Below are 15787 nucleotides of genomic sequence, written 5' to 3' on the forward strand. Positions count from 1 at the left end.
TTTGGTGCCTGAGGCCTACGAAAAACGAGCTACCCCCAGGAAAGAGCAAACTTCGAACGCAGAGAGCAGCCCACTGAGACCCGCTCACTCACAGCCACACTCTTTCAGGCATCCATGTGTGCCAGGCACCGGTACACGCACAAATCACACAGACGTGGCCCCTGTCCTCAGGCAGCGCACTGTGAGAACACATGAATGGGGAGGTTCCCCAGGGAAAGGTTTACGTGAAAACAGAGTAGCGCGTGGGTAGGCCTGAGCTAGACAAGAGGCCGGGGGTGGGACGGGAAAAGCTGGGGGAAGACAGAGAAGTTCAGAGTAACTGGCGTAAGGCATGAGGTGGGGAACACGGGAGAACAAGCAGAGGCTGAGTCACAGGAGATCTTGCATCTACACCACAGAGGATGGACTTTGTCCCGGGGGCAAAGGGCCATCTATAGCTTTAAAGCTGGGGAGCAACAGATCTGGACAGAATACTCGGAGCTGTGTGGACAAGTGGTAAGTAATCCAGACGAGAGACTGGAAGGAAAGAGAAACACTGGCGATAACCAAGGACATGGACCCAAAAGGACTTGATGTGATATGATGAAGAAGGAAGAGGGTGTGGTGAACCCGTGGTTTCTGATTGGGAAAACTAACAGCTGATAGGAAGGCTTTGGTCCTCATGAGGAGAGGTGGCCATGGCATACAGCACTGTTGGTTTGGTTTTAGTTTTCTTTTTCAGCAGTTGGGTGTCTTGTGGTTAACAGTTGTGGTGGGGAGGGAATTCCCTGGTGGTGAAGTGGTTAGGACGTGCGCTTTCATTGCTGTGGACCTGGGTTCAATCCCTGGTTGGGGGACTAACTCTCCACAAGCTGCATGGCATACCCAATAAAAAGACTAGTGGTAGGTAGGTCCAAAACTTCTATCCTCTCCATAAGGAAGAGGGTGAGACAGGGCCTACCCTCTACATGTAGACCCTCCTCGACTGAGTCTTCAGGAATCAACTGGCCCCTGCTACCAGCCTCACTATCTCTTTTCAAAGTTCCCATTAAAAATTGTTGGGCTGGCCAAAAAGTTTGTTGGGTATTTCTGCAGCATCTTATGGAAAAACTCCAGTGAACTTTTTGGCCAACCCAATACAAATGCACTACAAGGAAGGTTTGTCCTGAGCCTGACTCTCATCAATGGCTCAGAAAGAATGGGTGGGCAGTCAGCTCAAAGGTCAAAGGGGAGGCATAGAGGGAAAAGAGCACAATGCCAAGGAAATGGGATCGTGGTGAGATTTTCTCCCCACTTCAGCGCTGCTGTCCACGCTCTGGCACTCACAGAACTGTGGACCACCCCCTGGGCTGGCGCTTCTACATCCCTAGAGCAGACTTCAATTAGCAGTTTTACCAAATGAAAATTGAACTGTTTTGTTCAGTTGAATGGACTAGAGATTAAGGTTCAGGTCTATGTTGCACAGCCATGCAAACATACTTAATGCCACTTAACTTAAAAATGGTAAAAACAGTGAATTTTGTGTTGTGTACATCTTACCACAACTATAAAAAGAAATTGAAGGCTTATTTTTTCCAGTACTAGGTCGTTTCTAAAACAAGCTTGATTCAACATCCTCTTGAGCTGGTCCATGTTTACTATGACTTTCAATGTTCTTTGGGCCAGTTTACTGAAATATTACTGTCTTGGTTAGGGATTCAGCAATTGTGTGATTTGCAACGGATTCTGGTACCCAAATCAGTCTGTGCCATACTTTTAAACACTTAATGGTTTTAGACTAAAGAGAGGTACCAAAAATTTCTCCAGGACCCGATTTCATAACATCAGAATTTAAAATACTATCTGAAGCCACAATTTTACTTTTAGGCACATTTATTATAGATTTACACACATTTAACACATCAAAGGATCTGTGCAGAAGGAGTTTTAGTGGAGGACTGCCTGTGAACACGTGGAAATAACGGTAAATATACTTCAAGACTGGTGAAACCACTGCCAGCACGTCTGTTCAGACTGCATGTGCTTTAAAAGAGGCCAAATATGCTGACAGCAAAACAGCCATGATAAGAAAAGAAAGAAGAGATTGCATCTGTCAGATAACATAACAATAAAGGAAATGAACACCCACTTACACACACATAGACACACACACACTCTTTTGTACTCACAGACACTGAAAGGGCCCATAAGAAGATAAGCACTATCACTTCTGGGGACTAGGAGACTGGTGGGGCAAGTAATACTTTAGAAACAAACAGAACAGCCTTTAAAAAGAGCAAAGAAGAACCACCTCTACCCACTGTCGCAGGTGAAGCAACTTGAGTGACCGGCTTAACCTGAGAAACACCTGCAATGAGCTACTGTCGGCACTCTGACAGCGGGCCGCCACCCTGACTCTGCTGCGGGGCACCTACCTCTGTAAGTGGTAGATCTTGTGCGTGTATTGGCCTTTCTCGCCGTCCTTCTCATACGGTTCGTTCACCAGGACCTCCACGCCTTCACCACCACCCGTTTCATTTTTGCTGGCCTCAGCCACAGAATACAGCTGCCCTACTTGATACTGAAGGAACACAGAGAGGGGAATTACTGCCAACACAGAATATTCTCGAGGGTTGCACACAGTCCCACTGTGGGAGCTGTCCAGTGAGATGGCTCTGGGACCCCTGAATCCGGGGGCTCATCCCGCAGGTCCTAACGTGGCCTGGCCCAAATCCCCCTGGAACCGCTAACAACGCCGCTCTGTGGCCTTCCTTTAGCCGTCAGAGGTGTCTAATTTCGTCCTTCCCTTTTTCACATCCTCCTGCAAGGTTTAAGGAGGCAGGTGAATATAGTTTTCACACCACTATCCAGAAAATAGATTATAGAATCCAAGGTAGTTTTTGCTCTGTCCCTGACTCCAGTCCCAGATCCCCAAACAAGATCGGGCTGGTTGCTAGAAGTCTCTTTATCCCATCCACCTTAACAGACGTGACTTTCTGTAAACAAACGCACCCAATGCTCCGTGAAATCCACAACCCCTGCTGTAACATGGGCTCATCTTTTTGCTTCTGCTTCAGCATTGGGCCCCTCCTCCCCTGCCAGCACCTCAGGGAGAAGTCTTGCAGGCAACCAAATCTCCTGATGCTTTCCTGATTCCTGGTGGGGCTGAAGCAAGTGCCCTGCTTCTCGTATTCCATAGCACAGATTCCTATCCCATGGTGCTGGCCAGATGCACCCTCTACATTGGCACTTACTAGGTGGCCAAAGCCTAGTTTTCCTTTATTTGGGTCACATGCCACACTATCAAGTCACCAGTCAAGATTCCTGGCCTCCTCTGATCCCCTCAGGACAACACAGTATGAGGGCCAATGACCTGGGCAGTGCCCAAGGATGGCCCTTCTGTTTAGAGGGGAAAACAAGATAAGAAGAGAATAAACAGCAGCTGTTAAAGCAAAAAGGTACATCTATACCAAAGGATGCCTCTTCCCTGTTATGGCCAATGCCATGAGCCACAACAGTTTAGGGAGTATGAGGAAAAGAGAAAAAGGTACTTGATTACAGTTCGGGGGAGAGGTGGGGATCGAGGTTTCCCTCACCCCTCCACAGCCCCTCCCCAAGCTCCTGGTACTCCCGGGAGCGAAAGACAAAAGTCTTTCTCTCCTTGAGATTAAAGCAGAAAAGCCATGTCTCTGGGCAGCTGCTGCGGAAGCTCCTGCCTGCAGCAGCAAGGAGCAGTGCGGCTTCCCCCACTCCACCTCAGCCTTGGAAGGCCGCTCTAGCCGGCAGCCTCCCGAGCTCCGCAGGGATGTTTCTGGGCAAAACCTGCAAGGTGAAGCAGCACGCCAGGACAAGTCCTGTTCACCGCGAGGCTGGAAGAACCTACCTTCCAAAGCAAAGACATAGTACAAGGTGCCAAGGAAAGACCCAAGCAAACCAGCAAGGCTCAGTTGATCCCGTGAAGAGGCACGTCTGGGTGAGAGCCAGTCCCCTTGACCTTGCTACTCCACAGTTACATCAGGGCTGCCTCAATGCCCCCAGGGAACCCCAGGCTGTCCCGGTGCCTTTCCAAGTCCAACCCCTAATAGAGGCATCCATGAAAACCCCTAGCAAGTGGGTCAGGGTTTGGCTGAGCCAGGGGATCCTAAGAAGCAGCAGTGAGTCTGTTTCAGAGAAGAGTCATGAGAACATCTAACCACTGACTCAGCAATCCTAAAGGGCAGGCCGGGGAAAGGGCCTGGTGGAGGGGACTGGGTTGCAGGCTGGTGGTGCTGCTTGGGGAGGGGCCCGCGCATTGACTAATCCCCTTCATTTGGTTCCTCTTTAGCTGCAGGAATCAGAGGGCAGGCTCTAAGAGGATCAGTGTGCGGGGCTGGCATCTTTCCCTTTTAATCTCTCTTGATATTCTGATCCTTTAATCCCAATGAGACATGTGAAGGCGGTTTTGTTAATCCAAAGGGGTGAGCAAGACTGGCCTCCACAAGCCACCAGTGAGGGACACTTTTCATGTCAGAGGGTTCCCTTTGGCAATGGGGCTCCGCACCCTGCGAAAACAGAAAGCAGCCAGACTCTGATGGCATAGAGGTGGGGGCTCGGGGCCAGAACGTTAAATCAGATAAAGAGCCTTGGGGAGACCAGGACTGCAGCCTCCTCTGGCCCAGAAGGGTGCTCCCTGCCCTGGAGAGCTGCTCCTTTGCTCCCAAGAACTAAGGAACACAGAGGCCCCACCAGGCTGGCAATCTGGAAGTGGGAGCCCGGGAAGACGTAGTGGGTGGGCCTGAAACATGTCGTGAAGAACAGTGCAGCTGTTGGTCCCACCCCCATGGCTCTGCCAAGCCAGGTACTAAAGGGGCCTGGTACCGTGCATCTCTGGAAGAGAAGTAAAAAAGCCCTATCCACAGGAGGGGGAAAAGGCAGGCTGGACTGAGTAAGAGACCAGGGGTGGATACAGCACGTTAAAGGGCCAGGGCTCTCTGGCTCTGCTGCGGAACTTCTAGAAACCCTGCCCAGTGTTAGGCCAAAGGCTCTGGCCAGCCACAGCCAATTTCACCCCCAAACATTGACTCAAGCCATCGGGGTGGTCATGAAGACAGGGTCTTCTCTCTTCTCTTCCCCTTCCAAAATGATAAAGCTCCAAGGGCCTCCAACTGGGAAGTGAATCCAACTGCCACACGACACTGGGCTGTTTCCAGTCAGGATGGGTTATCGATAAAGACTCTGAGAAGGCTGGTCATTACTTATTTCGTCTAGGGCTTCCCCACTCAAGATTTTCTGATCTTCTGGAACTAAGGTTCAGTCAGCCAAAGAGCGGCTCCTGCTTCAACCGACACAGGCCAAGCACCGCTTCCTCATCAGTGGTTTCTGGCTGGGAACGGGTTGACCATCACCAGGCTTACAGATGAATCCCAACCTGTGCTTACTTCCCAAGCTTCTGCTTTCAGGCTTGGTTCACCCCACCTCACCACTTCCTCAAGGCTCCAAAAAAAAAAAAAAAAGCCATTGCAAACTGAAAACCACCAGCTGCAGACGCTCTCAAGGTATCTTCCCCTTTCCCGCCCTTCGTGGCCCCAGCATGAGCAATCGGCCCAGAGCTGCCCCGGACAAGTGCCGGCCCTCCTGCATCTGCCACCTCGCTCAGACACTAACACTTGTCATTAAAATCGAGACACTCCCTGGGAGAAGAGATCCGTTTCACCCTTGAACGCCACTTGGAGGTGCTTCTGAATTCCCGGGGGCACATGTGCCTCACTGGGGTGTGGGACCTTGCCGTACAGCAGAGAGGGAGTCATTGGACCCCCAAGGGCAGAGTTTCAGGGCAAGTGACATGCTGGGCCTTCTTGCCTGGTCTCCTGGTTTGGAAAATCATCACTTGCTATTTTTTATAAAGAGACCAAGGACCCCAAAGGAGATGGGTTAGCAGGGACCGCCCCCCCCACCAAGCCAACAGCTGTCAGCCCAAGCACGTGATTCCCAGGCCCCCAGTACATCTCAGGGGTCACAGCATCCACCCAGCCATCCCCTCGCCCAGCCTCTCAAGTCTCATTTCTCTTATCCCCCTCTCCCAGAACTCCCCTGTCCTGTCCGAGGTCCACCCCTGACCCCTCCCCCAGGTCTCTATAGCTCTCAACACGGAGATGCAGCCCACCCCGGGGCGGGGCCGATGCCTGCCCACCCTCCCTCTCATCTCAAGTGTGCTGCGGGCTCTGTTGGCCTGATCTCAATTTGCAAAGGACCGTTTCATATGTGGAATCGAGTGGAAGTGCTCAAGGGAGCTGACACTGCAGGAAAGAGTGACTGAGGGCAGCACCGTGGCTGAGCAGCTTCACCCAAAGTTTAGCTTAGCTGGAAGCTGGGGGCTCTGTCGGTTCTGAAGGGATCAAAGAACAAGACTGAGCTGGGAGAGGAGCATGAAGGAAGTTCAGAGGAAGGGCGGGACGAGGGAGGCTCCGGGGCAGTGTTCTGCTGTTCCAGAGACCGACTCTGAGTCAGCTCGGCCTATGAACCTTCGTGTGGTCAATCCTGCCAGATCGCAATTCACGGGGACGTCGGGCCCAAGAACCATAAAAGGACAGAGGCCAAGCCAAGCCCATTTGTCATTCCCTGCCCTCCGTAAAAGGAGGGTTCTGGCCTCAGCCTTCCTAGCAGTCACCTAAGTGTAGCGAGGAAGGGCCTCGGAGGTTTCAGCCCTGCTGGTTTGCTGCACAAGCAGAGAGGGCCAGGCATGCCTCCCTGTCAAGTAACGGAGGTCTCAGAAATGCACGTCCTTAATCTCCTCAGTAACATGTCCTCAAACGGGCAGAGTTCCAGCAGGTTGGGGGGGTGGGGTGGGGGCTGGTTTTGTGTCTATCCACGGTTATCTTGCTGGCCAACAGCTTGAGGCAGGTCACACACAGTTGGTCAGATACATGAAGTGCCTTCCCGTAACTGAAAATCGCACCAGGAAAATTCACACTGAGTACTGATTATCTCTATGCTAGGACAAACACGAAAACCAGGCGAAGATACTAGTGTGGGCTGCCTGGAGCCCAGCTGAGCTGAGGGTCACAAGCAAGCATCTCCAACTCTGGATAAAAAGAGGAAAAAGGACTTACCTCCTCGACAGACACAGGTAGGATGACTCGACTGCAAGAGAGGGAAAAAAGAGGGTCAGTCTGGGGCTCTGAAAGCATGGTTCTGAACAGGATGTGGTGCTGCCTGTGACACTGCCCTCACTGTCAGAACCCCAGCAGAGAACGGCCTCCTGAGTGCTTCAAGGCTGGGACCCTGGTCCCACTCAGAAACCTGTGATCTAGCGCACACCCATCCCCTTACCAGGTACTTCCTAGGCCTCTGGCTCATGTTTGGAGCTGTCTTCTCCTCCCTCTCCCCGACAAATACCTTCCCCAACAACACAGGAAGGTAACACAGGAGGACCCACCCCTGGGCACTCTGAAGTCGAGACGGGGATTCAGGCCCAAACAAGCAGGCCCTGGAAACTGACATCTCTGGGGACCCCACCTCCCAACAGCAGCCCTCAACATGAAAAGTTAGGAAGAGGCCAAGCTCTTGGAGCATTAATCACCCTAAGAGCACACACCAACCATCTCAGGGCCAGATACTACAAGCCATTACCACAAAGCCACCAAGAGAGGACACCTAACTCGTATTCTGACCTCTAGAAGCTGTCCAAAGGCACCCCAACCCATCACTTTCTTTTCCTTCTTCTCCATTTCCATGACAACCAGTTTTGCTGGGGGTACCACCAGTCAATCACCTGATGGAGAAGCCATGACCAGCAAAGCCCCAGACCGGGCAGAACTCCACACACACAGACAGGGGCGAGGGGCAGGGCCCTGCTGAGGGTGGCTTGCACTTGTAACGCAGAGCAATGGCCAACCCCCAGGTCAGAGCCCTGGGGTCTGAGAGTTGAGACAAAAACACTTGGCTGTATTCCTACTAATCAAGCCAGCTCCCAAGCTCAGATTCTCCGTTCCCAGACCCTAGCTGGGAGCCCCTGGAGCCTCCTGCATCTTGTGTGTCCGCTCTTCTTCCTGGGCCGTGGTTCTGCCAATCGCGACCCTTGCTCCAGGCTGGTAAATAGCCCGCTCACTATTCTCTAGTCCCGCAAAGGTCCCCAGACAGCAAGAGGCACCCAGAGGGGTCTGAGAAAAACATCTCAGTCAAGGCAAGGCACAGAGCAGGAAAGTAGCAGGAAAAACAACATGAGTTCCAAGTCTTTACTGCCGGCTAACTCTCCTCCCCTAGGATGACTCAAATAACGTAAACCCTGCAGGTTTTTGGAAGCTGCCCCTAATGCTCTCCTCCCATCAGAGAGAGCTGACGGCTCAGAGAAATACTTCCAACGTGGAGGCCACAATTTCTGCACCCTCAGAAGAAACTTCCTAGAAAACAATACACCTTTTATCTTCAAGAACAATGGTAAAAAAAAATCACATCCAAGAATTTGCAGAAATCAAATCAAGGAGAATTTTGCGAGAGGAAGTGTTGGACAACCTTCAGTCGCTGGGTGGGCACTGAGTCTCCACCCGAAAGAGACCTGCATCGGTCAGTTCCTGACAGGATGCTCTGACGCTGTGACAGGACAGCGGCACACCCAGATGCTTCTCCCAGGCTCCCTGGGAGCAAAACCACTTCAGCAGCAATAGGGTGCAACTGCAAAGGATGGGGCCACAGAGGCCGTGTGGGGCTGGGACCGGAGCCTCGCTCACTTCAGTGTGACCTTCACTCACAGTCTCTCCAGAGCTGCAGCGCTGCAGCCACAGCCAAGCGTCTCCGATGCCCCCCTCTGGGGCCCCCCACCCAGGGATGCACACACATACACACACATGCCCGAACACACTCAGGGCACAAGTTGAGCAGGAAGGAAATGCAGATGCCAGGCAGGCTCTGTATCCCTGGCTCCTTGGACCTTTCCCTGGCAGGCTTCAAGGGGAGGAGAACAAAGACTGAGAGGGGAGGTTCTCTCTTCAAAATTCACTCAGATCTCTTCTGAAGGTCCCTTCCCTTCCCTACCTGACCGTCTGCACAAAAACTACAGGTTTCTACAGATGCTAGGATTCAACTGGGAATAGACAAAAGAATCAGGACAGTGGGAAAAGTCTGTCATCTGGACAGTCAAGATTAAAATTCAAAGTGCACCCGACCCTCCTCTTGCTGGCTTCCCAAGCAAGATTCTACCTTCTCACCACACAAAACTCTGCTCTCTGGCTCAATCAGCATCAGATTGGATGTCAAGTAACACAGTGGAGGGACTTTGAAATAACGCTCTTCAGACGAGGTGTCAAGCTGCGATGACACCTGGGTCTCTTCCCTTTGCTATCCAAAACTCCACACTATGTCCTAAACATCCTAAACACCTCCAAGGAGCAGGCTAGCTAGAAGGGGGCAAAGTCCTTTCACTGACAAAATGAAACAGCTCTCAGCACACCTGCCTGGCTACCAAGTGAGGTCCACCAGTTGCTCTCGACCCCAACATCTCCCACTTCCGGACACCTCCCACTTCCTGACTTCCTGGGCTTCTGGCTCAATGCTGTCCACTTGTCCTCCCCTCCAGGAAGTATGGTCTCCCTGAAAGTTCTGCACGTATACATCCAATCTCCCCTCTCCCCGCCATCCCCCTGTCCCCAGTCTCTCCTCTTGGAAGAAGAAGGGAAAAAGAAAAGTCCTAAGATGTTTACTTGGAACCACGAACTTCTGGAACGGATCGCTTCATATTTGAAAGATGTAGCAATCCAGACATCCCCACCTGTCATCCAGTCCCCTGGATTTCACAAGCAAGCCCATCTCCCTGCAACTCCTACCAGAAGTCACTCCCACCACCCCAACCCACCCTCACTACTCAGAAACTCCCTCACTCTTCACCGGTTTTCCTCAGTCAATGGCTTGATGACAAATACCAATTTGTCACAGCAATTTCCCCATCTCTTTGTACCAAGACTGAGAACCCTCTAGACACAGGCTGGCCCTGGCCACCCCCACCCCAACTCTAACAACATGTATATTTACTCACAATCATACTTTTTCCAAACTGTCTTCCTCCCTAACACCCTGGCCTGCTCCATCATCATAATCCTCTCACTTCGGCCCCTGACCAATATTTTCTGGACTCCTCACCCTAGTGTCCCTAAGTCCTAAGCAACCATCCTTTTTCCTTGAATACTTCCTCCTGTGTCCAGCACTGAAGACACATGTCACACAGCCAGTCCCCTGCTATCTCCTCATACCCTTCCCTTGTCACTCTGCCTGGCCCGGACTCCCTAGTCCATTTCCTGTGTCTGCTTAACACAGTCCTTGCCCTGATGCCTAAGGCAACACTCCTCACACCCCAGGTGGCCCTCCACACTCCATCCATCACCTCAACTCCATTCCAGAAGCTGTCTTACCTGATCTCCCAGTGCCCCTTGGCAGTATTTTGGCCCAAATCCCTCCCCACCCCTGGCCCTGTCTGCCCTTGTCTAACTGTTCCTGGGCCACTCGGACAACTCCTCCCTCTGCCGGGGGTCCTCTCTGCCACTCCTGCAGCTCTGAATGGCCCTTTCCTCCCTCAGTCTCCACTCCAGGACCACCCCACGTCTCATCCAGCGCTCTCGATTCCTTCTCATGCTCTGTCCCGCTCTCACTGTCCCCTTGACCTCATCCCAGGCCTGCCTGGCCCTCTTTGTCCCCTCAGCCTCCCCTCAGGCCTATTCGGCCCTCGCTGCCCCTTGGGCCCCACCTCAGGTGCTGTATCCCTCCCTCTCTACCCCCCGTTCGGCCCACCTCCGGCCCTGGCTGTCCCCTCAGCCCCTGCTGGGCCGCCCAATAACCCATCCAGCGCTCTCCAAGCCGTCGGGCCCCGTCCGGCCGCTGCATCCCCTCCTCCAGGCCATCAGCCTCCCTGGTCGTCATCCTCGACTCCCTCCCTCCTCGCTTCCGCACGGCCGGCTGGACACTCACTACTCCTTGAGCAGCACCATGTCGCTTCGCGGCTCGGCGGCTGCCTGCTGCCAGTCCAGCCTCCCGCCCGCTTCCTGACGGCCGCTCTCCCCGTGGCCCGGCCCGGCCCGGCTGCCTGTGCGCCTTCGTCGTGGTCTGCTCTGTCCCCACCGCTCTCGCTGCGGTCGCCGCGCCGGCTCCTGCCGCCCCGGCCTCGCAGCCTCCCGCGCCGCTGCCGACGCCGCCCGGAGCTCCGGTTCCGCAGCGCCGCGCGGGGGCGGGGCGTCTCTGCGGCAACCAGAGCGTCACGCGCCGCGCTGCGCGCTGACCTCACGCGGAGGCGGAGCCTTCTCGGGTCCGCCCCCTCCCGTCCTTAAGTGGGCCGCGGCGGCGGCCTCCGCGTCCCGAGTGGGTCCGCACGTAAGCCAGACCCGAGCAGTAGGCGGGGCCGACACCCAGGTGTCCCGCAGGGTCCTAGGGTCCCTGTTTATCTGCAGGCAGAACAGATGCCACTGTGCCGTTGGGCCTGACCTGTTGTGTGGTTTGAGATCTAGGAAAGGTTGTATTAAAAAATGTTAATAATGGCCAAGTTTATGTGCACGTAAGGGCTTGACTCCTCACGACAGCTGTGTATCAGAAATGTATTATTACTGTCCCCATTGACAGGTGAAGGGGAGGCAGAGGTCAAGAGAGTAGCTCAAGAGAAAAATAAGAGAGAGAGAGACACTTGCTCAAGTCCAAAGCTAGCATGTGATGAGGCCAAGGTTTTTACCCTGTAGTCAGTAGTCTAATGTCTTTTATCCAAAAAGTTATTTGCTGAGGGTCTGCTGTGCATCAAAATCTGTGCTTTTGTTGAGTGAGCAAGTGAAATGAAAGTGTTAGTTTCATTTCAGTCGTGTACGACTCTGCAATCCCATGACTGTAGCCCACCAGGCTCTTCTGTCCATGGTATTCTCCAGTCAAGAATACTGGAGAGTGGGTGCCATTCCATTTTCCAGGGTATCTTCCCCACCCAGGGATTAAACCCAGATCTCCTGCATTGCAAATTCTTTACCATCTGAACCAACAGGGTAGCTTGAGTGAGCAAGGCAGATATCATCTTGCCCTTAGGGAACTCAAGATCACCTGGGGGTGGTAGGTAGGTGGATGGAGGGGCAGCCAGGCAGTTAGGATGAAAAGGACTGTGAGAGGCGAAATACAGGTTTGGTGGGGTCACACTGGGAAGGTGTAGTCAGCAAAGGCATTCTAGAGGAAGAAGTTCTAAGCTGAACTCTGCAGGGGGCTGAGATGGGAAGAGGTATGGGGCAGAGTTGATGCAATGGCTGGGGGCCAGAGGGCCAGCAAGTACTTCAGGGAAACTGAAAGAAGTGACTGCTGCATAAAGTTTAGGGCTGAGGAGCTGTAGTGGGGTGGGGCGGACAGAGTATGCAGTTCCTGGGGGTGCTAAGGTGTTTGGAGTCCATCCTCAGGGCATGGGCAGGCATCTATGGGCTTTAAGCAGGTCTGGTGTTTGACAGCTGGGAGAAAAGGGCACTCAGGGAACCAGAGCAGACGCAGGGAAAACCTGCGTGAGGAGGCCTCTGCAGAAGTCCTGGTAGAGTTGGACTAAGACAATGATGGTGAAAGACAGAGATGGATTCAGGAGCAGCTCAGGAGGTAAAATCAGCAATACTCTGTTGACTAATTAGCTGGGAGGGTGACAGCGAAAAAGGAGGGATGAAAACTTCCTGGGTTTCTGGCCTGGGAATCTGGGTGGATGACATCGCCTTCAGGAAAAGAGATCAACGGCAGATTTACAGATGGGAAGACAATGGCTGAAACGGAGCAGGACCCTGTGGGGCCCTCCCAGGGACAGACAGTTCCTTTCTCTGTCCCCCATTTGCTGTTTGTAAGAGACAGGTGTTAATCAGCCTCGTACACCTTTCCTTGAGTTCCAAAGGGCAGATTCAAACAGTTGCTAATCCAAGAAGGAAGGGAATGCAGAAACAAAGGTGAAGCAGTAAAACAGTATCTTTGAGTTCTTCTGTTGGAACTAAGGCCCCCACCCAGGTGGTGGATAGTAACTCCAGGCTTACCTGGAGCACAAGATTCCTGGAATACCAACCTGTTAGCGCATCACCAATCAATTAGAAGAAAATTATTTAATAATTGCCATGTGCTGGCTCTCTCCAGGAAGTAAGTAACCTGGAGCTTGCAGTCTAGTTGGGAAGACTACATCTACTCATTCACTCCGTAAAATATTGCTTGAACTCTTTGCCCTCTCCTGGGCCTTTTTCTAGGCACTCAGGATAGAGGGGTGACCAAGAAAAATAAAATCCTTCTGAAACAGGAACAGGAGGGAAGGGGGCAGGACACAACCTTTAAAAGAATGACATAGCCATAGGACATGATGAAAACTGGTTAGAACCAACTAGGTCCAAGATGGCAGAAGATCGGACTTCTGGTGGACCTTAAACCTCCTTATATGCTCATTATAATACATTATACACTCAGTCATGTTTGACTGTTTGTGACCCCGTGGACTGTAGCTCGCCAGGCTCCTCTGTCCATGGGATTCTCCAGGCAAGAATACTGGAATGGGTTGCCATTCCCTTCTCCAGGGTATCTTTCCAACCCAGGAATCGAATCTGGGTCTCCCACTTTGCAGGCAGATTCTTTACCACTTGAGCTACCAGGGAAGCCCTTTGTAATTAATGGCATACCCACCAGAGCCTAGGCAGATCAAAGACCAAAAAGTGGGCAGTTGCCCAATTCATGGAAATCTCCCCCAAATAGTTGGAATAATCCTCCTCCTCATTAGCCTATTAAATTACCCAGCTCATAAAAACTACCGTGTGATATTTCAGGAGCTCTCACCTTCTGAGATGACCCACAATCTGTTTGTGGAGGGTGTTTCTCTCTAAATAAACCCACTTCTCTTTTATTTTTAGTCGTGTTGGGTCTCCATTACTGGGTGCAGGCTTTTCTCTGGTTGCAGCCAGTGGGGGCTACGCTTCGCTGCAGTGTGTGGGCTCCACATCGTGGTGGCTTCTTTTGTGGCGGAGCACAGGCTCTCGGCTCAAGGGCTTCAGTAGTTGCAGCACAGGGGCTCAGTAGTTGTGGCGCGTGGGCCGTTGCTCCACGGCAGGCAGAATCTTCCTAGACCCGGAATTGAGCCCGTGATCCCTGCAGTGGCAGGTAGATTCTTAACCACTGTGCCACCAGGGAAATCCAATAAATCCACTTCTTACCTGTCATTTTGTCTCTCACTGAATTCTTTCTGCGTCAAGACATCAAGAACCTGAGCTTCATTAAATCCTCAGACCAGGTGTTGTTGTTTAGTCGTGTCCAACTCTTTTGTGACCCCATGGACTGTAGTCCACCAGGCTCCTCTGTCCATGGGATTTTCCAGGCAAGAATACCAGAGTGGGTTGCTATTTCCTTCTCCAAGGGATCTTCCCAATCCATGACTCAAACCCATGTCTCCTGCACTGCAGGCAGATTCTTTACCCTGAGCCACCAGGGAAGCCTGAGACCTATGTGATCTCAATGAAAAGACTGTGGGTTTAAGTCCCAGTCTCAGTTCTCAGCATGTGGGCTCAGGTCCCAGAGCTGAATTGTACAGTTCACTTCCCTTGTTTGCTGGGGTAAGGCAGAATATAAACAAGTAACTTCCAGTAGAGGTGAATGTTACAAAGACGCTGAACAAGGTGACTGTGGGCAGTGAAGGCGGTATTAGATGGGTGGTCAGGGAAGACTCTTAGAAGAAGCCATGTTTGGGGACTTTCCTGACAGTCCAGTGGTTAGGAATCAGTGCTTTCACTGCTGGGGTTCAATCCCTGGTTGGGGAACTAAGATCCTGTAAGCCACGCTTTGCCGCCAAAAAAAAATTTAAAAAGAAGAGGTCATGTTTAGACAGAAACCTGAATCAGAGTTGAGATGAGGGAGTCTGGAGGGCCCTGCAGGGCAGTGAGGGAAATACAAAGCAAAGCAACCATTAAATTACCCAAGAGACACCTTCCATGTGGAGGAACTCACAGAGAGGAGGCCTCACACTTGCAGAAAACTGTATCAAATGATGGAAGTAGCTGGCCATAAAGGTGACCATGTGTGACACAAAGAACAATGGTGGAAAGGGTCCAAAGAGAGGCCTCCTAGGCTGGAGAGGTGTAGAAAGTGTCTGGGGACAAGGTGACGATGAATATTTGGCTAGAAGAGGGGAATGTCATCTTTGTGGGGAAAGGAACACGTGCAAAGGGGCAGAGTCAGGGTTCTAGGTGGACAGAATTTGGGGAGTGGGGAGGCCAGGGTAGAGCCTTCAGTCGGAGCATAAGTGGTTCATTGATAGACACACACACAGGCAGGACAGAATGTGGGGACTGGAGAGACAAGTTAGAGAACTGACCTTAAGGAATCCGCATTCCTCATCACTCAGGATCAACTTGGAGAAGGAAATGGCAACCCACTCCAGTATTCTTGCCTAGAGAATCCTGTGGATGGAGGAGCCTGGTGGGCTGTTGTCCATAGGGTTGCACAGGGTCAGACACAACTGAAGCAGTTAGCATGCATGCATGCATTGGAGACGGATATGGCAACCCACTCCAGTATTGTTGCCTGGAGAATCCCAGGGATGGAGGAACCTGGTGGGCTGCTGTCTGTGGGGTCGCACAGAGTCGGACACAACTGAAGCGACTTAGCAGCAGCAACAGCAGCAGGATCAACGGCTGGCCAGATTTTTACCACACCTGCTTCATTTCTTCTCTGAAACATTGTGTCATCTCTGCCCTGCATATTCCCATGTGCATCTAGAAATAGGGATATTTTCTTCTGAATCCATAATGCCATGATCATACTGAACAAAACTGGTCATTTCTTGATATCATCTCTTACCCAGTTCATATTCAAACTTCCCTAATCATCTAAAAAATATTATTTTAGA

At 52.0% G+C, this 15787-nt stretch overlaps 1 protein-coding gene across 1 annotated transcript in view; it reads right to left on the reverse strand.

Moving 5' to 3' along the window:
• PITPNA (phosphatidylinositol transfer protein alpha) overlaps window positions 1-11156 on the reverse strand; it is a 36351-nt gene extending 25195 nt beyond the window's left edge. The window contains exons 1-3 of the mRNA XM_043903338.1: window positions 10891-11156; window positions 7047-7077; window positions 2394-2539 (exon numbers count right to left, since the gene is read on the reverse strand). Coding sequence (XP_043759273.1) covers window positions 2394-2539; window positions 7047-7077; window positions 10891-10910 — 197 coding nt within the window. The 5' untranslated portion in view covers window positions 10911-11156. The remainder of the gene's footprint in view (window positions 1-2393; window positions 2540-7046; window positions 7078-10890) is intronic.
• Between the last annotated feature and the right edge of the window lie 4631 nt (window positions 11157-15787).

This window comes from Cervus elaphus, chromosome 5 (assembly GCF_910594005.1).
Source record: "Cervus elaphus chromosome 5, mCerEla1.1, whole genome shotgun sequence".
NCBI lineage: Eukaryota > Metazoa > Chordata > Mammalia > Artiodactyla > Cervidae > Cervus > Cervus elaphus.